We start from the raw sequence: 27,866 nt of genomic DNA on the forward strand, positions 1-27,866 counted from the left end.
AGATTGCACAAGAACAGTTGTATCTTACACTGTGGCCAAACGGGCGAGTTGGCTGTACATTTTTAAGGCGAACAGTGCGAAAGACATAGCCGGAAAGCACAGGAAACACAGGATGAGCACTCGTCCTATGTTTTCTTTGGTTTCCGTCTAAGTCTTACACGCTGTTTGCCCCTTAAAAAAAAAAAGCTTCATCTTGACTGCCAGCTTGAATGCTAGTAATCACAGGTTTGGCATGTTGTGCAGACTTGTAGGCCCGATGTAGCCCTGGTTTGCACTTTGCTGAAACACATTACATAACTGGTGGAATGCACAGCAAGTGCTACCCAAGACATTGCTCTTCGTAGATTTTACTGGACTAAAATATCATGTTACGTGTAAACGACACACGAGTATCACAGACGATGATGCCAACATGGCTGCGTTTGAAGTTGTAAAGGGACCCACAAACGAGAGACATTAACATTGTTGCATCATACCTTTAAAGGCGGAGCTCAAGCATCCGCCAAATTTTTTTTTGCCTGCATTCAACACTAGTTCAGAAGCGACTTTGGACGAATGCTGGCAAGCCTCATTTTTCCTCGGGTCTACTGAGGATAGAACATGTTACAATGCACACAATGGACACTCTACGGAAAAGCAGGAAAAGTAATGCGAAAAAAAAAACGACTCAGAAACATGCAAACAACCTTAACAGACACAAAATCGAAGTGTTCAAAATTTATCCAGAATCCCCATATTATGATGCCCTTCATAACTACAGTCACTTCAGAACAGCTTTGCCCCACATATTGCACTTGCCCACATATTGCAATGAAAGAAAACAAGCACTAGAAATTGCACCTTGTGCACCTGCCACAGCTGCAGGTAAACATTTGAAAGGAATGGAAAATAAAAGAGTATAGGAGGCTTTCACACCTGGCAGAGCTTAAATTACATAACTGGAAGAAAATAAACAGTGTGAAGCATCCGGGCCTGCAGAGCTTACAAGAAATAAAAAAAATGATGCTATGGCACATGGCAAAGATGATCTTGAATAAATACAAAAACAGAAACCTGACAGAGAAGCAGACAATGTAAATAAACAAACACATAAAACAGAAATTTTAACAAGAAAACTAAAAATAGTTCAATGAGTCTGCACCTGGCAGAGAAGTAAATAATGTTCTTGAATAAATATAAACATATGAAGATGTTCTTTCATAAAAATAAAAACAAGCAAATAATGCACATAAATATGAACAATTCAATGTGGTGCAGGTGGCTCAAGCTGCTTTAGTAAGATTAGCGTCAGTAGGTTCACATTCTGGATGAACAGCTCTTGCTGACCATTTGACGCCTGCACAGCATCTGTCACCTCCCATATGGCCTGCATGTAAAAATACTTCCAATTACAAATTATTACTGACAACCAATTTTGAGATCTCCCTTAAGCTTTATGTAAAATTTCAGGTGCTGAGATATTTTGGACAAAGTATGGCTGTAGAAGACTCGTGTCAGTTTCATAAACTCAGCTGTCCCAACCACCTCCCACAAGAGGCGTCAAAACAGAAGTAGAGGTGCTCAAAAGAGAGCATTGATATTTATGCTTCAGGTGACGGCTTCGACTCTTCAAAGTGCAGTGTGCGCAGCGAGTACACACCTCCAGCATGCTTTGCTGAAAAGCAGCGTCCTGGCGGTTCCGGGCGTCAGTAAGGGAATCCAAACGATGCGATTCATACAGCATCTGGCGCAGCACCTTATTGGCCCCATCGTCTCGCCGTCGCTTCCCAAGAAGGCTAGGCGTGGCACGCGTTGAGGGCTGCAGTGGGGGCTCTGGTGTGTGCTGCTGTGAGGGCTGCGGCGAGGGCACCGGTGTAGCTGTCGGGAAAGAAAATGTGCTCATCACGTGGTGGAATACGCAAAACATTTGGTACAATGTGTTAGAGGACTTGACATAAATATACAGGACAGCAATCTTGGGCAGCATTGTAGTAGCATATTTCATGTGCACATTTGCTAGACTGCTAGGAGATGTCACAGCCTCACTGCAAGAGAAATAAACATTCTGCACTGCGTGGCAAAGCCAGAGAGAGATAGTTTTGTGTGTACTGTAGAATCACTGCAGTATTTTGGCTACTGCTGCAAATGCTGCCAGAGAGTATAGTGCTATTACTTTCAATCAGCTGCCAGAAAGGGTAGTATGGAGCTTGAATAATGGAAAGCCAACTCACGGTCTGTGGGGCTCCGTGTGTCTTGTCGACTACTTGCTGAGGCTCCCCGTTCATCTCCTCTGCTGTAACAGGATAAAAGGTGCGGCTGATTGGTACTGGCAAACCATGAAACTAAAAGAGCACTAGCAAAAGAGAAGCAATCAATAATGCTCAACCACTTGTCTATGCATTCCTGCACCTCCTCCGAGACTAAAATACACCACAGATGGAATAAACAGTGCTAGCAAGGCGCAAGGCACAGACATCATGTTTTTAAACGGCCGACCCCTTGTTGTTGAGAATCGACGCAAGCTGGATCCACAGCTCGCGCTTTTCAACAGCTGTGTATGAGTTTGTTAGGTCGGCAGAAGCCCGAGCCAAGAGCGGATGGCTCTCCATAGACTCTATTACGATTAGCTCTTGCTCGCTAGGCATTCTTCGTGTTGGCGCCATTTCGAGACTATAATTCCCGCTTAGAGAATTGCAGCAGCGAACACAGCGGGGAAAACAAACAGGGAATAGTTTCTGTTCCGCTTTTCGAAAGCAGGGAATAACAGGGAAGAACCTTTGCTGTGAGTTTGGGCTAATATGTTTTTACAGGAAAATATGCGTGTGCTGCGCTGCAGCAACTTATAGCACAACCAAGAACGACCGAAAACGAGCAAGGTTGTTAGCGTGCGCCCAACCGCCTTGCTTGGTTCTTGCTCCTCCCAACTGAATCATTTGTGCCAGACGTTTATGAAGCCAAAAAAGTTGATTTTATCCAACAAGCCGTGCTTCGTAGACGCCTTGTATTTGCTAAAGTGAAAGAAACAGAACCCAAATCATATGCTTGGCATGTGGCATCTTTAAACCAATAACACAGGCTTACCTCAAGTTGTCTTCGTCGATTTTCGGGCCCGACGTTTCGTGCAGGTTCCTTTCTGGAGGCCCGTGACCTTCACTGGCTTCGATAATTGTTATCCGCTCACTTTGGACAACCAAATAGAACCTTGATTTCAGACGACGCGTAAAAAAGCAGGAACTAGCCGTGGGATCAGCTGTTTTTTAGAAGGCCGCCATGTTCAGTGTTTACATCTGCCAGCGCGCCCTCATGGCAACAAAACTTACCCACGAAAGCAGTTATTTGCAAAAGTGAATGTCCTTCTTGTTTTACTTCATGGCAGTGAGAGTGAAATACACTTTTATGAAAGAATAAAACAATGTTTATTTTATTCACTGCGTATTCTTATAAAAAAGTTAGCATACGGCCCCTTGCCGTGCAAATTGGCCTCTTGTCGTGCAAATAAACTCTTCCGGGGCGGCACCCTACTAGCCATTGGTTGATTCCGCGTTCCGTCACGCGTTGACGTCTCGCCTTGTCGTCATGCTGTCGTCATTTTGACGTAACGCTCTACAACTTTAGAGAGAGTTCCGTAATTCGGGCCCTGTACATGCTGCCACTTGGAGTTTCGGACTTGCACTACATGAAATCCTGGTGATTTGTATTATGATCGAATGATGTCGGTAGGAGAGTATTGAAAAATGCCCTTTATAGCCACTTTAGGCCAACTTAATTAAGGAAGTCTAAGCACGGAGACAGCAACCACTCGTGTAGAGTACATGTAGGGCGAGGCTATACTGCATACTGCAAGAGTGCAAAAGAGTCGTGTCTAATTGCTGTGTGCTTTTCCTTGTTAGCTGGTGTTTTAAGTGCAAGAATAACGTGGAACAACCGGATACAACACGGCATACCTATAATATGGACCGGTGCACGGGCTTGCACAGGCACACGGTCCTTTCTTACGTTTGTCTATCCCTGCGTTCTTTTCTGTTGCATTTAATGTCAAGGTGTGACACCTTAACTACAGCGAACATTTGCTGCGCGGTGCTTCTATTTGTACCGTTCTGCCAATAGTGACACTTAGCAAAGCTGAGACGTACTATATCCTGCTTATATCGATTACTGAACTCCGCAGCGCACGCGTAGGAGGCATCCCGGAAACCGGTATACGACTGCGCTAGTACGTGTCTCATGTGTTAAATGTCTCTAGTGTGACGGTAAGTTGGCCTGCTTGAGTGCCTGTGCTTGTGTACTTGTTGTACGTCCTATCTTGGTTCATGTTGCCTCTATCGTTCGTTCCTATTACGCCACATAATTAACGCAATATGCACCATCTCTGCGCCTTCCCAGGCTGGTCACATTGTGTCTCGCGGCTGTTCCCTTCAGCATAATAATTAAGTTAGTACTGTTGCTGGAGGTTCTCAGAACATGTCGCACCGTGTCGAAACAAGACAGCGTCTGCGGCGGCGGCAAACGTGCGATCTTTTTGTGCGCGGGAAGAAAGAGCGATCTTCTCCAAATGCCGAAGCCCTCCGGTGTCGGGCGCTATGGAAACAATGGATAAACACATGACATTTGCCTGCGTTGAAGTTGGAGAACGATATATATGTTCACTTCTATATAAGCCGGCAGTCACCGTCTAGCTCAAACCAACTCAAGATGAGGGTGCCAGTGAAAAAAATTGTGGCTAGGAAGCGTTTCAAAGTCGCGTGCTTCGTGACACTTGTTTTGGTCTTTCTCATGGACCCTTTTCGGGGAACATGGCACATTGTTCTCTGGAAGGAGGATAGAAGTGAGTGCAATGCTTTTTTGTACTTTGTTTAAAGCAAGTGAGAGAGTTATGGTTACTGCTTAAGGAAGGAAAGCATGGTTATATATGCGGTTGTATCATGCGCTTTTGTTGTTTTTAAAGGTGCGTAAGTTTCGTGTTGGTTTTGGCATTGCTTTTTGTATAGGCCCTGGTTCATCCGATCTACCCGCTTTAATAGGAGGCGATGGCGATAGGTAAAAAAATAATTCGCAGAGAGTAGATCAGAAGTGTTTATGATCGTTATAAATGTGACTTTGATACGGAGGTGCAATGCGTTTTCCAATCTGCTTATTTCTTTCCCCCACTACGGTGCTAGTAATCGCGATAGAGTTACGGTCATTCGATCACAGCGCCAGAAAAACGGTCGTGAATTCATTGCCCGTGCTCTTAAATGGGTTGTATAGAGACGGAACTCAATACAAGCAAAAAAATTAGCTGCTAGGCATGCACTGCAAAATGCGCTCGCGTGCATCTGAAGAAATCACTCTGTTACTACGCCGTTAGCTCTTCCTGAGGCGTTATGGACGGTCTTGCGAAATACAAAATTATTGAGCGTCCTTTAGTATCTCGCCGCTGTCTACACGACGACTCGAAGTGCGTATGACTGACAACCCTCCAAGGTTTCAAGAGACAAGAGGTTCCAAGTATTGTAAGAAATAAGAATTCAATACAATCATTCCTTTTCCACAGCTCCATGAACTTCGATTTCTTTTTTGTAAGTTGGCTTTGTTTTCAAAGTTATCTCCTTCTTGTTTTTCTGCCGATTTCTAATTTGTCTTGTAAGTGTTCTTGCTTTCACAGTGTCCCAATTTACTCACATTTCAGGCAAGTACGTACTTTCTGTTACAATAGAAAAATGGCGGCGGCTGTGCCTAGCCTCGCGCGTGAAGCCTCCTCCCTCCAGAAGCACTACTCACCATCCAAATCTGCATCACCCCTCCCCCTCCTCTCCTCAGCTAGAGGCGTGGTCATCGATGAGATGTCTGACAGTCCGTAAATTTTTGTCTCTTTCTGGACTAATCTCGGATGCACTTTATTTGCATGTTTCTTCGTGATATGCAGCACTAGTTCACAGTTCTTCTTCTCAGACAAGCAGGCCAACGTTCAGAATGAAACTTTAATCTGATACGATTACACCACCCACGTCTCAGCATGTGTCCTATGCTGCCTTGATACAACTTGGCCAAATGAGACGCACACTACGCTGTCAGCCGGAAAAAAAGAGCTAGAACATGCTGAGTTTTGTAATGGTTTTCCTTTGTTGTTTTCCTAACAACGGCTGCTTTCACGAAGTTATCTAGATGATAACAGAATTGTCGTTTCTTTTGACACCCAGGCTTTCACGTACTATTTTTCAGCGTATTTAACCGATGCCATAGGTCGTGCCATCTGCACCACATCACCTTAAATCCGCCCAAAAACCCTTCTCAAGAGAGCTTCGGTATGCATTACATCTTGATGGACACTGCCTCAGGAAGCTCTCTGAACAAGAGTTTTTATAATGCATTTTGCAGAAGGGAAGGTATCGGCGATCGAAATTTGCCCTTTGCTTTTTCGCAGCATGTCTTCTTACGTGATTCCTTTGCCACACTCTGAGCTAGGCGCGTGTCCACGAACCCTACGAGCTGAAAGATCATCGTTTGCATTATCATCTCGATGTTTGTTTTTTCCCTTTCTTATTAATATCGCGAGGCTGCTGCTTCGAGTCACGGCCCACATAAGATGACGGGAACCTGCGTGGCTGCGCTTTGTCTGCTCCTTATTGTAGACATTCTACCACTGTAGTCGCTGCACGCTTTTGAGGTCATGTGTGAAGGTACGCGATGACAAATCCAGATGTACTAGCTTGTGCACAAGCGATCTTCAAAAAGAAACCCAAGAAATATTGAAAAAATACGCATTCGATCATATCGCACATGTACGCACATGCATTATGTCACTGTCATCAGGATATGGGAGTTGGAGCGAGATACATCTGGAGCACGTAAGAACCGAGTGAGTTTTGTTGAACGTGGCAGCGCGCCGAACACAGCAACAGGCACATACACTTGCATATACGTGCTTTATAATGTGCATCCACCGTACAAAGAAAGAAAAGTCGAATGCAAGCACTAATTCCGTACAGTTTTAAAGCCGGAGACGCAAATGATAAAAAGCATGTTTAGAAAATAAACAATTGTTTATTACGAATCCACCAATATAATGCAGGTGTATAAGGCAGATACACTACATGAAGAAAAGCTACACTCCTCTATATACAGCTAAGAATTTCTAACCATTCAAAATTTGCAGTTTACGTTTTGCTTTCTACATAGTGGTATTGTTGTTTATGGCCTCGAATAAATTTTCACTCACAATATGATCTTTGTTTGGTTCTTGTGAGTTGCCAGAATCACAAGCATCAAGAAATCCAAGATCACGCCGAACGGTTTAAAACAGTGTACTAGTCGCTCCTGCTTTAGAACAGGAGAAGCATTGATGCAGACTGGTCAGTCCTCATATTTTCGAGGATTATGTGTGGACTGAGTAAATGGGTTCACAAATACGGAATCATTAGTCCGAGGCGACACGCGCAGTAGTCTGAGGCGACACACTGCGCACATTTCCGCGCAGCTTCTGCCTTGTTGTCAATCGGCCCAGCGTAACACGGCCACCCGCTGGACCGCGTTAAGCCCGGGATGCATGGAGCGTTGTTTGGGCGATTTTCGCCCGACGGCGCGCATTTGACGCCCGACCTCGAAAAAAACGTCAGCCTCCGCCCATCTGGCCCCGCCAGATATTGACGCGCGGCGTCCGGCGAGACCGGAAGCGGCAGCCAAAGCAAGCCAATAGTAGCGCAGAAAGCTCGCTCTTCCGGTTTGGCTGCCGCCGCCGCCGCCGCCAACATGGCCGCCATGGCCGACCAGCACTGCAGTGATTATTGCACGGAAATGTTATTATCGTGAAAATAAACGCTTCACGAGACATGAAATGTCACTTTTTTTGGAGAACACGACCGAATCTTGGATCGAAATGCCCGCTTTTTCTCCCTGAAGGGAAGGTGCCGAAGAAAACCGCAGCCGATGGTAGCCACGGCTGAGCGGGCATCGAATGGTACGCGACCGCATGCATTCGAGCACGCAAAACCTTGTAGATATCTATGCACGCGTGCTGCAATCAGTACAGTGGTGTTTAAATGAGCAATTTCGTTATTCTGACAGAGAAGTCAGCGTCGCTGCTTTCAAAGAGCTCCTCGCTAAATGGTATTTGCCACTTTTTGATCATATTGCTTTCGCGCTGAGAGATACGCGGCGGCGGTCTGCCGCTTATTCGCTCTATGTATCTCCGGCCGGCCGTCGCGCCGCCCCGACGTTTTCTGCCGCGCGAACATCGTCGGAAAAAACGTCGCATGTATCCCGGGCTTTAACGATAAAGCACAGCGCCACCGCTGCGTCACCCGAGGAATTCGTAAACGCGGCTACAAAAACAGGCTGCCCGGCTGAGAAGAAGGGCTGTTTTCCTTCCGCTACCGAAACTAAGATTTATGTTTGATTTGGAAAGAGTCTGTGCCATGGTATTTACTGTACATAGATTTTTGGCCTGTTCGGTACCTGTTTCTGTCTGTCCGAATTGGTGACAGCTTTGACCGTTTTTTTTTTGCTCTTGTGGTTTCGATATTACCTTATGTACTATTCGTGTCTAAATATTGTTTGGTGTACAAATAAATTCTCCTTCTTAGAGTCGGTATGCTCGTCCGCTGCCGTCGCTAATAAACAGTTATGTTTTATGTTGGGATTCGTCCTTCGACAGAATAGCATCCCACATCTGGTGACCCGGAAAACGGACAATAACGCATCGCCGTCCTTCAGCATCCAATGACTTCCAACATCTGGTGACCCGTCGAGCCGCACCTTCTCCCTCGGCTGCGTTCCTGGATGGCTTACTGGCAGGACCCAGCCCACGACCCGCCGCTTCTGGCGTTCCGGCCTCAAGGTATCGGTGGGTGGTTCGCTCAGTTAGAGACTGCGATGTACCTAACCGGCATCACCATCCAGCCGTTCAAACACGATATCCTCCCGCCCGATCTGCTGCACCGAATCGCCTGCCCTGCCTTGGGCAGCCGGCCGTACGACGAGCTGCGCGCTGCCATTCTGGCGGTCTTCGGCGTCTCCTACCACCCGCTGCCGCTCTACGACGCTGCAGACCGGCTGTCGCCGCCTCCAGCAGCTGTACCGGCCTCGCTCTCGCCCGCGCACCCTTCGTCGGAACCTTGCCTACCTCGCCAACCCCTGACCGCCTCCCCGCCAATCCTGCCTAGCATCTCTGGCCCTACCGTCCCTCTCCACGACACACGAGCGGCACATTCGGCCCAGTCCCCGCCTCCTCGCCCACCGCTGCTGCTATCGGCACAGCTTCCTGACGACAAGAAACGCCCTGTAGCAACAGGTGTGTCGCGTTTTTCTGTACCTCCGTCTGGCTCGCCACAACAGGCCTCTGCAGCGCTGTCGCAGCCGCGGCCGGCTGATTCTTAAGAGCTCTCGACCAAGCCCCAGCCTGCTAGCCACAGCCCAAGCCCCTCCAACGGTCCCACACGCGCCAAACATCCCACGAAACAGGATGAGAAGGCCAAACCGGTGACGGCGGCACCAAGCATGGTGATAGTCACCCGCCATATTTTGCCTCACAACGACGCTGAACCGGTGCCTGTTCTCCCGCCGCCCCTTGGCATCTCGACGGCCCCGGCTCTCCCGGAGCCGCCAGCCCTGCCGGCGTCTCCTGCCCTCCCGGCAGCCTCGGCACACCCAGCGCCCCCAGCCATCCTCGCGGTGTCGGCTCTCCCGGTGCCCACGGCCCTCTCGGTGGCCTCGGACCTCCTGACAGCCCCGGCCCTCCAGGCTCCTCCGATTGGCGCCACCTCGCCGGCGTCCTCCTACGTGCCAGGCTCGGCGCTAGTGGCAAGGGCGCCACTCGTGCGGCCGCCCGTCACGTTCATGCGAATTGCTCCAAGGCTGGCTGTGAGCGTGTCCCAGCAGCCCCATGCCGTCCACCACAGCCAAAACCCTGCCTGGAACCTCGCTGCTCCTGTGGCACCCCCTCTGGGCACCGGGCAGCTCGGCCCGGCATCATATGCGCTAATCTCGCAACTCGCAACACTCCTAGCTCCCTCTGCTGCCCCACCCCTCAGGCGCCGGCCACCAGCTGCTGCACTTGAACCACCGACACTGGGTCCACTTCGCAGGCTGACCAATCTTCTTCACCTGCCACTCAACGTCCCTCGATGCCCCTTGAAACCTCGTCCGCAGCGCCACAGCCAGAGTCGCCCGCCTGAGCCCCGGACGGCCTGCACGACTCTTGACACATCAGATTTTTACAAGCCCTAAGGGCTCTCCAATCCGCGGGGGATGATATGGCGACACACTCTGCGCATATTTCCGCGCAGCCTGTGCCTTATCATACGGCCCAGCGTAACACGGCCACACGCTGGACCGCGTTAATGATAAAACACAGCGCCAACGCTGTGTCACCCGAGGCATGCGTCACCAACAGCGGCTACAGAAACAGACTGCCCGGCTGGGAAGAAGGGCGGTTTCCCTCCGCTACCGAGACGAGCGTATCGTGGGTATGCTCTTCCGCTGCCGTCGCTAATAAACAGTCATGTTTTATGTTGGGATTTCGACAGAATGGCATCCCACAAGTCTTTAGTCCCCGTCTTGCAGCCTGCCTTCGTTGTCTAAAGTTGTGTTCTCCAGTACAAGATTTTCTCTTCATGAAACACGCACGCACGTACACGCACACACATAGCTTCCTCAATATCGCATAGACAGAGCTTTTTTTTTCAATCAGCAGTTGTCACTGCTATACTGAATGCACAAAAAAGTTAATCGACTCTTGCGGTAGAGACAGCCGCGCAGTTAATTCCAGGTCAGGGAAGTTTCTTGTTTTCTGCAACCGCAGCTTCTCCGATTTATAGACTTGCCTGATTGAGACGTGGCCGGTATTGGGCACCAGAGAGCTAGCGGTAGCTTCCATACCTATCTTCAAGGCTGTCTGTTTGATATTTACCAAGCCTCATATATCGAAATCCCCGCTCTTCCAGTCCGTTTGCGTACATTTTAAGGTTGTGACTTTTGTAGCTAACGACCGTGTGTGTTTCTGTCGTCAGATGACCATTGTGCGTTAGGCTTGCGCGGTAATGCAACCACGCGGATATTTTTTCTTCAACTGCAGCTGCGGAGAAAACGCTGACGCCATAGGACACCGCATTTCATCACGATTGCGCTCGATCCTTTTCGATGTCTTCACATTTACTACTCGCCAGAATGTTGAATAGTGTTCATGAATTCTGCTGGTCATTTTGGAAGGCTCCCTGCGGCCCAGTTTAGTGCAGCTTTTATATGTTGACTAAAACTTCTGAGAGCTAGCTTAACATTATGACGCCCCCTAATTGATAGCTTTAGAGCTTTTAGTCACCGTGTTGGTACCTGTTTAAAAAGGTCATTCTGCTGTTTCATGTGCTATCCCATCACAACGTGCTAGTGTTCATCACGAGAGATACACAGAGTTAAAATTCCGAATATTAATGAACTGATCAGGCTTAAACCAAGTTTCAAATAATTTAATGATGCCATATGGAAAATAAAGGGCAGCTAATAAAGCTTACAGGCCATCATCACAGATGATGCGAATGATCGAGGACTTCTCAGTTTTCCCGGCGAGAATTTGGCCTTTTGAAACCCAAGAAAACTTCCGTGCCTTTTCTTATTTCGGTTGTTTTGCCAAGGAGGATTTTGACTTCAGAGGGCAAATAGTACTCGCTAGTGTAAACTGGATCATTTTCAAAGTCTAAGGCTTTTAGTACAAATTTTCTTTTTCGCCAGTTGAAGAAAGTTCCCAGGATTTGCGCAACGCAAACCGCGACACTACATTGGGCTTCTTCTTATCATTGGTTGGCACACAATGAACGACATTAATATCCGACGTCTTTAGACGCGTATTTAGATACGAGTGCTGGCACGGTGCTTTCGAGCTTTTTATTTGCCATGAGAGGAACACCTCGAATTTCAAAGTTCATTGACCTGGTGTATTGCTTCGGATGCCCTTCACTACGGCGTCCCTGGTAGCCTGAGCCGCTTTGGGATGTTATGCCCCATATAAACCATAAACCAGATCTACGATGTCTTGCTTACTAGCAGCAAGTTCCTCGTTAAGTACCCTACCTTCCCTGTTTAGGTTTGCATTTTCACCTTTCAGAAAATTGAGGTCTGCGCATGCACTCGCCAACTTCGTCTTAAAATCATGAAAAGAGTTGCCAAGTTAAGCAGTGGAGTCCTTGATGTCATCAAGGTGTTTACTTATTGTGTTAATTTTGTCGAGTTTCAGCAACATCTAAAGAAGTTTTACTACTTATTTCATTGTGGCAAGTGCCTTCTCTCTCCTCTTAGGCCGGAAGCAAGAAGCTGAAAGAAAGAACAAGAGCAGAGGCCGACTCAGGTCATGAACAGAAATTGGAGGTGGAGAGGTAGTGGAGAGCGGCTTAGCAGCGAAATTCCACGCGTGCTGTCTTCACTGAGTTGCCGCTGCCCTGTGCTGACAGCGTTCCGGGACATTTCTTTAGTTGCAGTAGTCCAGGCAGGGCGCAGGCGCAAACATTGTTTCTTGATTAGCAAGCCTATACATGGGGTCGTCGTCCTGGTAGTCTGGGCAATCACAGCACTGATCCGTAAGATAGTGGATGGCGGCTTAGCAGGAAAATTCCCCGCATGCTTCCGTCACCGAGTCGCTCACTGCTGATATTCGCGCTTTGAGCAATCTGGCGGTAGTGACAGAGAGATGTGCACTGATTGCGTTGCTGTAAACAGCTTGTGGCAGAAACACGACAATAGAGTAATACGCGTTGTCGTTGACAACGTTCCTGCAGAAGCGCGGCACTGATACATAGGCCGCCGGCGTACATATAGGCACTGATGATGAGAAAGCTGAAAAGGCGCATAACGGCCACCCTGGGTCCGTGGACACCTCAATCGTGCTTTCAGGTACGTAGCGGTGGTGTCCACCTGCAAAAAAACTGTGATCTCGCACAATATTTCGTGCTAGCAATGCTAAACTGCCAGCCATTTTTCAAGCGAAAGCTTCACTACGCTAGGTAAAGCCGACTTCGTCGTGTGCTGCCGGTTGAACTTCAAGTGAGCCAGAGGTCAAGTGGGGCCATAGGCCTTATCATATGTAGTCCACCATGGTGTCGCACGACTTGACCTTTGACCCTTGACTTTTGACCTTGCGAATCGCTGGTAGAGGGTGGTAGAATACTTATGTGACCATCGCGAGATGTCGCGAGATGTCGCGCGATGGACGGACGGACGGACGGACGGACGGACGGACGGACGGACGGACGGACGGACGGACGGACGGACGGACGGATGGATGGATGGATGGACGGATGGATGGATGGATGGCAACTTTTATTTCCACCGGAAATGGAGAGCCATTACTACTGCCCGCCACCGGCACGCAGTCCAGGAGCACGGGGGCCGGAGCCTCCCCGAATAAATGCTAGCGTGATGGAAACCGACGTTTTGACGTCAGTCTGGGGGGAATATATAGGCCACAGCGTTCTCTGGGGAACGAACCTCTCGCGAACAACCATTAATTTAACTCCCGCCTGCCAGGGTGGCCTCGCTGCCTATCCAGTGTGCGGAACGCACTCAACGTTACAGACGCTAATCCAATTCAATTCAATTCAATTCTTTTATTTTTTCAGAAATAAAGGATCCTGGAAAGGGTCAAGAGCTAAAAGCTGTCTCGACAGCTTGACTAGACTCATGACCCTTGCCCGATACACAGCAGCTATCGCTCTATAGCAGGTTCAGCAGTAGTACAACCGCAGCTAATTTTAAAGCGAAAGCTTCACTACTCTCTTTTGTAGCTTCTTCGCCGTGTGGGCGAGTTCGACATTGAACCGAGGAGAAACCACGTGACAGCTATGGCGTAACTCAGCCGCCGCCGACGAATCCGAGCGCTAGCCTGTGTTTCTATAGGCCTTCGGCATCATTGCGTTCATTGGCGTTGACATTGACATTGTTCTAGACTTCGATGATCTTTAGGAAAGGAACGGAGCATAACTAACTCCCTGGGTCAGTGGACGCCTCAATCGCGCTTTTAGTTACGTGGCGGTGGTAAGAGAGATGTGGGCTGCATGCATTATTAGCGCTGACAACGTGGTGGCAGACACGCGGAACTGCAACAATAGGCCGCAGCGTTCATTGTGGGACCAACCTGTCGCGAGCAACCATTAACTGCCACCTGCCACAGTGTGCGGAACGCATTAAACGTTACAGACCCCAAACTGCGTCTAGTTGGCCGATACGCGACAGCTTAGCAAGACCGAGCTTAGCCAAGTACAACTACGAATAACCTTCTGCCTTTGCTTTGAACACTTAGGTTTAGCAGCGTTAAACCTTTGTATAATTTTTTATTTGGCAAATACAATCAGTGGCACACCGAACCAACGAGACAAAATTTGTCTTCATGCTGCGACAAGTCTGCCGCCTATATCTAGCCATCAGGATAGCCAAAGGATAGCCATCAGCATGGAGTCTCTTTTTGTGTAAGGTGTATTCATAGCGCATTGCAGGTGCTGTATGGTTGCCTATTCATGCTTTCATTGACTTAGTTTGACTTTCTTGTTTAAGACGCGTATCGTGAGCCTTTAAATGTCGCGACTGAAAAATAATATTTCGTTTCAGCAAGCTGAGGCATGTGCTCATGCGCTCATCACTCAAAAAGTGTTTCGATGTAATTTTCTACTGTTCCGCAATATTTATTTTCTGAGACCATAATAGGTACTGCCATGACTAAATGATATTTCGATTTCAGGTTCGGCGAGGCGCACAGACGCACAGAACTAGTACAATGAAAGCTTCTTTGAAGACGAGTTGGGCCTCCGAACAACTCTCCCTTTCATGCGCGTTAAAAAAAATATTATTCCCGATACACAGTGACACTAAAGTTATCTTCATCATTCTGTTACAACTTCCTCTTCAGAGAAGTATTACAGACTGATATGTTACCCACACTTTGCGCTAATAATGAAAATGTGCCTAAAACCTTCAGGAATAGTCGATGAAACGGTAAATCACAAACTCATGCGCCGCCACGGTGGCTAAGTGATTATGGCGCTCGGCTGCTGGGCCGAAAGACGCGGGTTCGATCCCGGCCGCGGCGGTCGAATTTCGATTTAGGTTAAATTCTAAAGGCCCTTGTTCTGTGCGATGTCAGTGCACGTTAAATAAACCCAGGTAGTCGAAATTTCCGGAGCCCTTCACTACGGCGTCCCTCATAGCCTGCATGAGTCGCTTTGGGACGTTAAACCCCCATAAGCCAACTAACTCATGCGTAACGTACAGCTGGCCAAATTTTTAGCTAGCGTGCGCGACTGCCGCTTTTACTGCACTCCTGCGATTTGCAACGAAGCAACCTTGCGGAAAGCTCAATATTAAACACGGGCTTAATGAGCCTGTGCTTAGATTTGATATTTTCGAAAGTTTGTTCCGTTCTAAGCTGGAGAAGCCCAAAAAACGCGGCCTTCACGCATGCCTGCGAAAGATGTGGCCGGTTGTACATGAGTTGAGAAGCTGTGATATTTGAATTTCTATCCCGTAGAAATTAGGAAGCAGCTGCTGGGATTCTACCTGGGTCATATATATATTTCGTATACAGAAGTATCCTGCAGAAGAAAAATGTTGGACAATGCAATGTTTGTTTTCCAAAAATCTGTGAAGCTTTAACGTTCAGGCCACCACGGGTTCGACTCCCAGTCGTAGATGTTTATTTAATCTCTTTTTATTTATTACTTTCACTTGGCCCAGACACACAAACACGGCCAGCATACAAACATCCCAAGGTCTTGCTCTGGGTTGACCCATCGGAATAATGCTTTTGCACTAATACGCAAAAAAATTGCCTCCATCAACAGCTTCAGTTTGAAAACATGCGCTTTCCAGAATTTGTGTGTATCAAGGTAACACGAATCACGTAGAAACTGCTGAAAAAAGAAGCGAGCAACTACAAATCTTTCGCGTCTTCTTAACTTAAACCCGAATGACTGTTACTTGTTTTTCTTCTCCGCAGAGCTCGTGAGGGAGAGCAACGATCAAATATGGTTTCTTGAAACTTCGGGCCGACGGGATCTTACCGCTAGGGAAGCCTGCAGCATCGAGTCAGCCTCCCGGTATAATCCAGGCCACAGTGTTAATCTTCTTTCGACAGGAAGCATCACCGACGCCAACTGCTCGTACAATCGCATTCTATCGACGCTACAAAACTTTCGCTCAGCGCAACTGACGGTGATAGACGAGCTAGCAGGAACTCCCCTGGCCACCATGTACGCCAAAGGAGTCCTTGATAAAAGCCCTCACAGAGTCGAGCATCTGAGTGACTACCTCCGCTATGCTGTGCTCTGGAAGCGCGGTGGCATCTATCTGGATACAGACGTGATCGTGATGAAGCCGCTTGGAGGGATAAGAGACAGTGTGGTGTACCAGTCGGACAAGCAGCACGGCGAGATTGCCAACGGGATACTGTTCTTCAGCGCACGGCATCCCCTTCTTGCAGCGGTCATGGACGCATGCACGCGTGCCTACGATCCTTCGGAGTGGACTACGTGCGGTCCGACGCTAATGTCGCAGCTGCTTTTAGGCGCCCAGTTTTCTCAGCGCGTAAACTTCCTCGACAAGTCGGCGTTCTTCCAAGTTCCCTACTCCAAATGGCTCGACTTGTTTTCTCCCGCTGAGTCGTCTAAGGTCCTAAAAGCGATAGAGAGCAGCTACGGAGTACATTTCTGGAACAAATTTAGCCATAAACAACCGGTGATACTTGGCTCTGGCTGTGTGATGGATGCCTTGGCAAAAGTGCACTGCCCTAAAGTGTACAACATGGCTGTGACTATGCAGTATTTCTAAAGATAGTGCCCCATGGCTACATCAGAAGAATGAATCTCTTCTGAGAAAACCAATGGGGATGCTTTTGAGGAATGCAAAAAACATTAATAGAAAAAACACAAGACTGCCGATGGTTGACCTGAATATATACGTGACTGTTACAGAGAAATCTTACATTATATGAAAAAAATTGCATTGATAAAAGGTTTCTACTCAAAAATGCTTTTGTCCAGAATTGTTTATGTGTTTAACTTACTTTAGGAGCCGGATGTTTTGCGCTTCCTGCTACGTTTCCTGGATTAGTTTAAATAACCGATTAGAAAATAGTGACAGACGTGAATATATGTTCTTCAACCACCGTGTCGAAGTAGAACAGGCGTATGTAAGCCAACTAAAAAATTAATAGGCTATCTCTAAAGAAACTTTTCGGACAAAAAAAAAAGGAACATAAAGGGCATTCACAAAAACCGAGGTGACCCTTCACAATCCATCATTACACAGCGTTTTTGTTTCTTAGTGTTTAAACGAGTTTATTGTTCTCTCAGTGCTCATTGTTTTGCAATAATAATTCCCTAAATTATCCAAATGTCTGCTGAGACCCTGCCGGCTGTTTCAGTTGAGCAATCTTCTTTTTGGCCCCTCACCGTGGGCTGTCCATTTTTGGCCGGCGTCTGAGAGTCTTACTAGAACAACAAAAATAAAGGTTAGAATGTTTCCTTTCCAATGTCTTGGATATTCAAATCGCTTTATTTGTCACATCATGTGAGCATTGAAAATTATTTCTTTATTTTTAGATTTTGCACTGCCTCCTTGTTGTTTGCATTTTTACTGCCTGATTTCTTTGTCGAAACAAGAGAAGAAAAGCAAAGAAAACAAAACACGACTTTTACTTGGTTTCTTTGTCTAGTACATTTCCTGCACCTATCGAAGTTTTGCATTCCTTCCAGTACCAACAATCATGCTATCAGAAGGTTTTGGGATGCAACTGTAGATGTGGTTGATGAACCTGTACAGATTCCCATGTATACTGATGACTGTATTATTTTCAATGACATCCGGTTAGCTGACGATCAGGCAGTACTAAACACGTCCCTTAATAATATCCACGCATGGTGTAATCGATGGGGCATGAAACTTAACTTCGAAAAGACTGTCCTACTACGTGTTACAAGAAAACTTAATCCATTCATATGCTCTTTTTTTATGGGTTCCGGAGAAATTACTCAAGTAAACGAATACAAATATCTCCGTGTTATATTAACAAACAACCTAAGCTGGAACACTCATGTTTCTAACACTTGCTCGTCTGCCTTACGCAAACTTTGTTTGTTGCACCATGAACTAGAAGATACACCACTTCAGGTTAAGGGACTGACATACGAAACCTTTATAAGGACTAAATTGGAATATGCATGCATTGTTTGGGATCCGTATACTGTCACTAACATAAAAGCACTTGAGCGGATCCAAAGGAAAGCTGTGCGATTCATGTTTTCGCAATACAATCGAACTGCTTCAGTCTCTGCATTAATGCAGTCGAATTTAATACCAACCCTTAAGTCCCAGCGCAAGTCTCTTCGGTTGAAATTCTTATTTTTGTTATTTAACCATAAACTTGGAATAAATTCTTCACTGTATCTTATAGACCACCAGACGAACTCTACACTCCCACCCCCTTTCTCTGATCCCGTACTTTGCAAAGACTAACTTATCTCAGCGCTCTTTCTTTCCGCAAACCATCAGTGATTGGAACAGCTTACCAGCTTCGTGTGTATGGTCTCTTGACCTGATAAGTGAATATTGTTACTTTTTTTCTGCTTGTTATGTTAGCTTGTTTTTTGCCTTTTCATGTCATTTCCCGCTGCTCGTGTTCTGTTTGCATTTTGGTATTTTTGCTCAATTTGTGATCTTTCGGTAATTCTCTCCTGCTTGGGCCTCAGGGCCTGCAGTATGTCATTTTCCTGCCTGCAACAGCGTGGAAGGTGTCTAGCCCAACGTGAATAAGTGGCGGAGCAGTGTTTTCCGAACTTCAGGGTAATGAATCGGCCAGTTAGTCTGTAGTCTGGTATGCTAGAGTTGGGTGATGTCACTACTGCCCTAGAACAGTCTGTACTATCGTGGCCCTTTTCATGTCGCACTAGTGGTCATTTTTATTTCTTCCTGGAATCCGCCTTCGAAGGATGGTTAGTAAATAAGTTGCCGAGGAAGCAGACTGTGCCTCATGGCTGTGCGCGACATTTAGGTGAGTGATACCTTTTGTAGGTAAAGGACATTTCAAATCTTTTGTTCGGATGTCCAGGTTCAACGTCTTTTCGGCGCTTGCTCTGTTATGCACACCAAAGACCCAGGAACTGTTGTCAACTACAGCAACATGGATCGCGTTACCCTAGGACGCTCCAGCTTAGGTACGAACTGCATGGTATTCATCTGGGCAGGCCTCCTGGAGGACAATCCTACAAGCAATGCGGCTAAGCGTCAGTTATTAGTTTCGTGCCTGGGAATTAAGATGGCAAGGGTATATTACTCGTTGGCTGTGCACATGTAGCACATTTTTCACTGCCCGGGAAAAATAATGTGGTGTTCTATTAACCTATTGTGTACCCATGTAACCTATTGCAACCATTTGAACCCAGTAGCAGGGCAGCGGCCAGTGCTCAAGCAAACACATACAAGAGACATCATGCCATGAGGGGTTTGACATGAAACATCACTGTCATGCTGATAGCTACAAGTCCTCATGATGGACATAAGTTTTTAGCTAATCGGCCTTAGGTGCGGCGCTCTCTTAGAGTCGGTACAGCAGGTGCTAAAATAACCACGCCTGGTGCCACATCTTTCCTTCTCGGGGTAGCAAATTGCTATAAAGTTTCTCAACTTCTTAAAGCGTTATAGATAGTTTTGCATAATTCTCACTGGCTGAATACCACTGCAAACGTGCCAGGCCGACATGGCATATGCATGACTTTATAGGCAAAACGCTCTCTCAAGAACAATATATTTCGTCTTTCCATTTTGCTATAATTCTGCAGGAATGAAACTGTCTAAATCCTGCCAATACTCCAAACCCTACAGTTGTACAAAAATTCAAACACTGTTCATAGCATTGATTTACAGGGGCGTTAGTGAAAGCGCATATTGTTTTCCACTGTAAACACTACAGTATCCAGTGTCTTATTTTGCTGAGTTTGTTTGTTGTAGAGTACCCAATATAATTTTATCCGCAACTGAGAGTGTTCTAAAATAACTAATTAAAAACTTATGGAGGCACTAAAGCTCTGCCGCAAGGCTATGATGCAATACCACGAATGGTTATTTTCTTTTTTAATTAGTACCTATTTCTAATTACAGAGGCTATTATTATGCATCAATAGACATGTTAGGCCATGTGATACACAACAAGACCCACAGTCTTCCTTCAACACAGCCTAACGGACGTGAAAAGTGCCTCAAAGGCCTAGGTGCAGCGTGTCGGACTCGCAACCCAAGGGTCATATATTCATTTTGTAACAACTTACCACAATTTTCTTATCAGCGTAATTGATTTACTTTACATGCTTACTACGACCTCGAAGTCACAATTTAACTGGAGTTTAAATCGTTTGCAATCAATTTTTTTGTCCGAAGTCTGTCCACTGCCTACCCGGTTGTGGGCAACCTTATTTGCTTCGGTGTTCGTGACCAGACAGGGACCCGCAAGAGAGGGGTCGGAAGTACGTCCTTCAGGAGAGGAGATGGCGAACTTCAACGACATGCAATCCGAGCTCCACCAGCGTCAACGTCTTTTTTGCCCGAGCACCAACTGACATTCCTCCCTTCTTAAAAAAGAACGCGAGCACAAAAACACACATAAGCCCGCAATAAAGGTTTGAAGAAGCTGGGGGATCACCGCCCAAAATATAGCTTAATGCGTAAAACATGGACGATCTCCGGATGCTGTAGCCGACGTCTTCTCTCCTCTGGAAGTGCCGTGTCCGGAAATACCTCTTAATTAACGTCGCTGACGGCGCCGCAAGACTTTATAAGGGCCGAAACAGCGGCAAAGTAGGTTTTCGGACAAGCCTCGCCGTCGGACAACTATCCACACCCAAACCTGGTCGCCGGTATTATAGAAGAGTCTGTGCCAAAGGTTGTACCGGCGCGAGTCTTTATCTCTTTGCTGTGTGATGTAGATTTGTGTTGGCTGACGAGCCGGCTCGGCTTCTTGGCAAACTGCTCAGCGTCAGCAGAAAGGGAGCATTGCGTCGAGCATCGTCAAACCTCCCTGCCGTAGAGGAGGCGGAACGGAAACGGGTCGTCTCTTGAACTGCAGTATTATAGGCGAATGTCACGTACGGTAGGATTGTGTCCTAAGTCCTGTAAGTCCTGTGTTGGACATCGATGTACATCGCCAGCATCTCCACCACGGTCTTGTAAAACCGCTCTGTCAGGCCGTTTGCCTGCGGGTGCTAAGCAGTAGTTTTACAATAGGTCGTAGCGCTGAGTTGAAAAATTTCGACCATCATCTGGGAAGTAAAGGTGGTCCCTCTGCCGCCAATGACGTAAATTGGGGCGCCGTGCTAAAGTTCGATCTGCTTCATGAAGAAATGCGCAACCTCGGACGCTGTGCCACAAAGTAAGGCTTTGGCCTCGGCATATCGAGTGAGGTAGTCTGTGGCAATTATGATGCACCGGTGGCCACCCAAGGACACAACGACAAAGGGAAAGGGCTGAGGAGATCCATGCCGACCTGATCGAAAGGGGCACGTGGTGGTGCAATAGGTTGGAGGAGCCCCGGAGGCTTGGTGGCCGGGGCCTTACGTCGCTAGCTGACATTGCCGACTGCTCTGCACATAGGATTTAACAACAATGGCAAGTTTGCACCATTGCAACAGCTGGTGTATTCGAGAAAGCGTGCGCGAGTATCCCAAATGACCAGAGGTAGGTTGTTTCGTCGTGGAACGCAGAAAGGATTTCCTCTCGAAGAGTCGGGGGGTCGACAAGGAAGTAAGGTCGCGAACTGGAACCAGGGTTCTTATAGAGCAAGCCTCGTTTCAAGGAAAACGACGTCAGGGGTCGAGAAAACTATTTAAGGGTGGTGGTTGGTTGACCTTCTAAATAATCGATGAGGGGTCGCAATACTGGATCGGCGCGCTGCTGGGCTGACAGATAAGAATGGATAGCCCCAAGGAAACTGATGCCGTTTTCCCTGTCGGTTGTTGTGAGTTCGACAGATGCACGAGAGAGCGTGTCGGCGTCTTCATGCTTATGTCCGGACTTATAATTGACGGTGAGGTCAAACTCCTGCATGCGAAGGCTCTATTGCGTCAGGCGTCCAGATAGGTTACGCAGGTTGGCCAACCAACACGGTGTGGTAGTCAGATACCACTTTTAAAGGGCTATAATAAAGATAGGGGTGAAATTCCGCAGCAGCCCAAATAATGGCGAGGCATTCTTTTACTATAGTGGAATAGTTTACCTCTGCGCGCGACAGATTCCGGCTTGTTTAAGCGATGACTCGTTCAGCGCCATCCTGGCGTTGCACGAGAACCGTCCAGAGGCCGATGTTGCTGGCGTCGGTGTGTATTTCAGTGTCACCCGCTCATCAAAATGGGCAAGAACAGGAGGCCTTTGAAGACGCAGATGGAGCAGGGCGAAAGCCGCGTCTTGCTGATGGGTCCAAACAAAAGGTGTGGCGTCGCGGGTGAGGGGGGGTCAGTGGTTCTGCGAAGTCAGCGAAATTTTCGATGAAATGCCGATAGTAACTGCAGTGCCCGAGAAAGCGGCGAACAGCTTTCTTGTCACGTGGGGTTGGCAATTCCGCAACCGCTGCAAGCTTATCGGGGTTGGCCTTCGCGCCGGCGGTGCTAACGACATGGCCGAGAAAGTTGAGCTCTTGGTAACCGAAGTGGCATTTTTGGGGCTTCAATGTCAGATAAGCTGAACGAAGGGCTTTCGAGGACTGTCCGCAGGTGTTCAAGATGTTGTCTAAACGATTCGGCGAAAACCACCACCTCGTGGAGATAGATTAGGCAACACTGCCATTTAAGACCGCCGATGACAGTGTCGATCATTAACTGAAATGTGGCAGGCGCAGAACAAAGACCGAAAGGTAGAACGTTAAATTAATAAAGGCCGTCGGGAGTGAAAAAGGCCGTCCTATCACGGTCCCTTTCGTCGACGTCAATTTGCCAGTAGCCACTTCTTAAGTCGATGGACGAAAAATACCGAGCGCGCCGAAGGAGGCCGAGAGAGTTGTCAATACGTGGCAGTGGGTAAACATTCTTCTTGGTGACTACGTTCAGCTTCCGGTAATCGACGCAAAAACGCAGCATGCCATCTTTCTCTTTAACGAGGACGAACGGTGGGAACCATGGGCTGGTGGAAGGCTGGATAACGCCATCTTCGAGCCTCTCTTTAGCTTGTGACTTAACGACTTCGCGCTGTGTAGATGATAAGCGATAGGTGTTGACGGATTGGGTGTACGTCATCGAACGTCACGATGTGGTGCTTGTTTATGGGAGTGTGACGCACTTTCGACGAGGAGGCGAAACACTTTCTGACATCGAGCCACAGTGCACACAGCTGTTCCCGTTGGCTAGTTGACAGCGTGGAGTTGACGTCGAGGCTCTCGAGGGACATGGGACGCTTCACTGGTACTGAGGAGAAGCACTCGGAAACATCGGAAATGCGTTCGGCAAATGCTACGGAAGTGCAGCGAAAAAGATGCGGATGTTCGTGTGTAAAATTGGTAGTAGGTACCTGTGAATGGTCATTGTTAAGATGTATCAGACTGCGGACCTCGCACACGTCTTGCGTAAGCAGTAATGAAAGCTTTGTTTTGGTGATGGCGTCACCGTCCTGAAGTGATTCACACTCAACAGCAATGAAGGCGCTGTTTCGAGACGGCAGGGTGACAGTGGCCGTAGAAACACCAAGCATCTGGCTTGGTCGCGGCGCATTGCTGATGGCGACAGCATTCTTTGTAGAAAATGTGACCTCGTAGTCACGTAAGTCAATAATTGCCCCATTTTCACGCAGAAAATTGACACCTATGATAAGGTTGCGGGAACAGTTATGCAGAACAAGACAGCTGATGGCAAATGTAGACTCCTGGATTTGAACTCGGGCGGTACACATGCCGACAGGGGCAATCAGGTGACCACCCGCAGTGCGAACGTGTGAGCCAGCCCATGGCGTGAGAGCCTTTTTGAGAATGGCGGCGAGCTGGCTGCTTAGAATAGAATAATCAACACCAGTATCTAATAACGCTCGAACGTGGCGACCATCTGGGATTACAGGGCTGTACAAGGAAAGCCGCTCGCGAGTTGGAGGCTCCGGAGGTGGTGATCGGGAACAGGCGTCGTTGTCTGCAGGCCGTGCCACCGGTAATTTGTCGGCGCTGCATGTGTGATGTAATGGCGTCAGTGTGTCGGAGGGATCGGTGAGAGCGGGTCTTGTAATCGTCGATCTGTCGTCATGTGTGAGCGTCGACGTGTCGGAGCGACTGACAACTGCGGACCTCGTAACCGTCGAGGCATCGTTATGTCGGAGTGAACGGTGACCGCAGACTTCGGAACCGTCTAGGCGTCGCCATGTGTCCGCGTCGTTGGGGGTGGGGGGGGGGGGGGGGGGGTGTTTCCGCGTAGCGATGTTCAGCGAGCCCACCCAGTTAGGTTACTGGCTTCAGTTTTCCCGCCGCGGGCTGGGCGACCGGCCTTGCGCCGTCCGGGAAAAAGTCGCGGTAGATTGTGACGGACGACCCCTGGGCGCGGGGGAACGAGCCTGCGGCCGACGATATTGAAGCCAGTGTTGATCTTCAAGGAAATCCGCGACGGCCCGCGGTCGTTCGCCATAGCGGGGTCGAGGATAATCGGCGGGAAACCCTTCGAAGCTCAGACGGTGGTAGGGGCAGTGCCGATAGAGGTGACTCGCCGCAGTCAAAGCATAGTGGGAGTCGGTCGGGGGTGCGCAACACGTCGGCTTTTCGCGCGGACAGTCGGGGAGCTTCCACGTACTGCAGCACGGGTGCAGGCGGCCGCGGCATCTCGGCAGGAGCCGGAACGACGGACGATGAAGCGGGAGCGGGGCAGCGCAGGGCTTCGGCGTAGGTGAGACGACGAGACAGGAGGAGGGGATGGACGAGCCTCATCGGCAGGAAAGGACGGCCGGAGCGCTTGCTGCACCTCCTCGCGGACAGACGTCGCTATGGGGCTTTTTTGCTGTGGGAGGGGCTCCGTACAGCTGGCGGAGTTCGTCGCGCACAATCGAACGTATGAGATCGCGTAGCAGTAGGGCGTCGCTGCTGGTGTCACTGCTGGAGCTGACGTCATGTGTCGAACCTGACTACCACCAGTTAAGCTCACGGTTTGACCTCTAGCTAGAATCAAGGTCAAACTCGCGGCCCCGCTGACGGCTCGACAAGGTGGCGTAGTGAAGCTTTTCGCTACAAAAAGTGGAAATGTTTTCTTTTTGTCGAGGCCGACAAAATATTGGCGACTGATGTACCACACTCCACCCCCGGCCCAATAAAGCGTCCGTCCCCTTAGACACACTTTAACCTTGTGGGAATTATCGCCGATGCCCAGATTGACAATAGTACCTTTGGTCACGAGGAAAATGCGGTTGCCTTCGCTTACAAGAATCTACATTGCTGACGCCATAGCCACGGCAAATTTCACTTATCACGCACCCTCCTGGAATGAGCGATCACTTTGAAATGCATAAAGGTCGGCTTACAGCTGATTGTTATCTATTTTACCATTTACTTACAAAAGGTCAAAATAGGTACATAGAAAGTTGCAGTCAGTCACAGTGGTCGGCAAGGCGTAAGCACCACCTACCCCTCAGCTGTTCAAAAAGGGCGTGAATGAAGAAAGTAGTGACAAAACATTGAATCTAGCAGTGGAGGTGTGAGTTATACATCACAGAATCACAGCTGCTTGCGCAGATTCGCATGGACTGCTCAAGAAAGTACATCTCGTCGAAATCATGGGCACATGACTAAGGTTCCATAACTAGGCTCTGCGCCGACGGCCTTCTCTATGATGAAACGTAAAAGCCCAGCCTTTGAATTTATCCAGCCTTGATTGATTGATCCAGCCTTTAATTGATCCAGAATTGATTGAACGAGCATTGGAAGTGAGCTATGCCGATTTACTGTTTAGCAGAGCACATTGATGTCATGCTTATTGCGAAGACGAAGAGAACATTTTGATGTTCGTCCCCCAGATACGTGTCAAATCGCATTGATCATCGTCACAAAGTTGGCATTGAATCATGTAACACTAAAACGGCATTTCAGTCTTTCTTGCCTCGTACATCACGTGAATGGAACCACCTTCCCGCGGATATCGTCGACATAATTGATAACAAGCATTTTCGTTCTGCACTAGCTAACATTGTATAACAGGAGAATGATAATACTTGTTCTGTAATATGCATTGTATCTATTTATGTATTTTTGTTTGTAACCACTCCCCTCTTTAATGCCTTTGGCCCTGAGGGTTCAATAAATGAAAATGAAATGAAAAGTTTGGGCCTATTTGTGCAGGAACATTAAATGCGCCCTCATTGAAGACAGCGGAGAGAAAAAATTCTTCTGCTGTATCGTACGCTTGATCAGTGACGACAACAGTTCTCGGTCGCAAAAAATGCAGCACACTTCAGACTTGGGGAGTTTTCGACTAGGCATATCAAAGAGCATTTTATCTTGTCGAATCCCCAGCCATAGCGATGCCTTGCGCATCTTTAAATGATCAAAAGCGCGACTTAAAAACGCACATGTTCGTAGACAAGAAAGGGAGAATTAGGGGGTCTTTATGAAATACGTATGACAAAAGCCAAGAATCTCCAGAAAGTTTTGGCGCTCAGCAACGGAAAATAATAGTGTACTTACTCTTCTACTTTCTAATCAATCACTTTTTAATAGTGGACTTATTCTTCAACTTTCTAATAAAAATCTTTCAGGGATAACATAATTACACTATTATTTCCAACTGATAAATACTAAGGAAACGAGAAAAAATAGAAACACGTTCATTACTACTCAGTGTACGTGAATTCTGGCGTTCATCATATCTGTTCATAGGAAAACTTTTAAAACAAATTTTATATACACGCGATCGGACTCCCTACATGTTGTCCAAATGCAACATTAAGCTATTGCAATGTGGTATTTATATCTGGAGTTATGCTAAGATTCCTGCAGTAAGAACTTGGGGCAAAGGATCAGCCATAATCGTTTGAGGTTTGCTAAAGCCATACAGTAGCGAAACACAAAGGCATAAAGAACTTAAGTTTTGTCTCGCTGTTGAGAAACCGCAGTCTGGACTGTCGTCTGGGAGTCCTGACTGGGTTTAACTTCGTGCCCGGACGGATTTCCCAGTGGGAGATAACATCGTTATGAAAGTTAATGTCCTACTAAGCAGCCCACAAACAAGGAAGCGAGCAAAAGTCAAAATAAAAAGCGACGTATTTTGTCTGAAGTTCAACGAATTATGTCGGTTTCGGTCGATGCTCATCGGTGGCAAGTACTTGGCCAGCCATTAAAACATATTTTTTTTTATTTTTCAGCCTGGCGTTATGTAGCAGGAGGACCGAGGGGAAGACCAGTCCGCGAAGGTCTGGCAGGAGTTCCGAGCCTCTCTGCCGTTGCTTCTGACATGGCTTCAGGACGCATTCACAGGGCTGGGTAGAGAAGATCTAGGTATAAGAATTTTTGCCGAACGAATTGGCAACCGTACATTTAGAGAGAACACTGCCATGCCAGGCAATTAATTCAATAAATTTTAGTTCAGACATGAAAACCTTATTGGGACGCTAGCGCAGGCCAAGAATAATGCTACCGAGGACTGTGCACCCCACACAATGTCTGAACTTTATATCGGGGATTCCCACTTGTCGATTTGGAGCGAGGGGGTGAAGCCGCGTCTGAACAGCCAAACCTGTCACAGGGCGACCATATCCTGATTGACCACAGAAACACGAACGTGCTCTGGCAAGGAGTCCGACGGAAACTTTCCTGCGGAACCGGTATTCGAAAATTGTACTTGCATTCTCTCGCACACATTCGCTTGAAAATGACCTGTGTAACGACACAGTTCAGTAAAATAATCCACTAAGCTTTTCAGGTGTGCCGCATTTTGCCATTC

At 47.7% G+C, this 27,866-nt stretch overlaps 1 protein-coding gene and 1 long non-coding RNA gene across 2 annotated transcripts; one reads left to right on the top strand and one right to left on the bottom strand.

The window, feature by feature from the left end:
- Positions 1-1,127: 1,127 nt before the first annotated feature.
- Positions 1,128-4,291, bottom strand: LOC144124083 (uncharacterized). The gene is made up of 5 exons (XM_077656748.1): positions 4,252-4,291; positions 3,061-3,229; positions 2,211-2,272; positions 1,640-1,857; positions 1,128-1,366 (listed from the first exon to the last, which is right to left on the bottom strand). The coding sequence occupies exons 1-5, from the start codon at positions 4,289-4,291 to the stop codon at positions 1,244-1,246; spliced, it is 612 nt and encodes a 203-aa protein (XP_077512874.1). The 3' UTR covers positions 1,128-1,243.
- A 288-nt stretch (positions 4,292-4,579) lies between these two features.
- Positions 4,580-17,461, top strand: LOC144124872 (uncharacterized). Its single transcript, XR_013313294.1, has 2 exons — positions 4,580-4,804; positions 15,929-17,461. It is a non-coding gene; the product is annotated as an uncharacterized LOC144124872 (long non-coding RNA).
- Positions 17,462-27,866: the final 10,405 nt, after the last annotated feature.

This window comes from Amblyomma americanum, chromosome 3 (assembly GCF_052857255.1).
Source record: "Amblyomma americanum isolate KBUSLIRL-KWMA chromosome 3, ASM5285725v1, whole genome shotgun sequence".
NCBI classification, from domain to species: domain Eukaryota; kingdom Metazoa; phylum Arthropoda; class Arachnida; order Ixodida; family Ixodidae; genus Amblyomma; species Amblyomma americanum.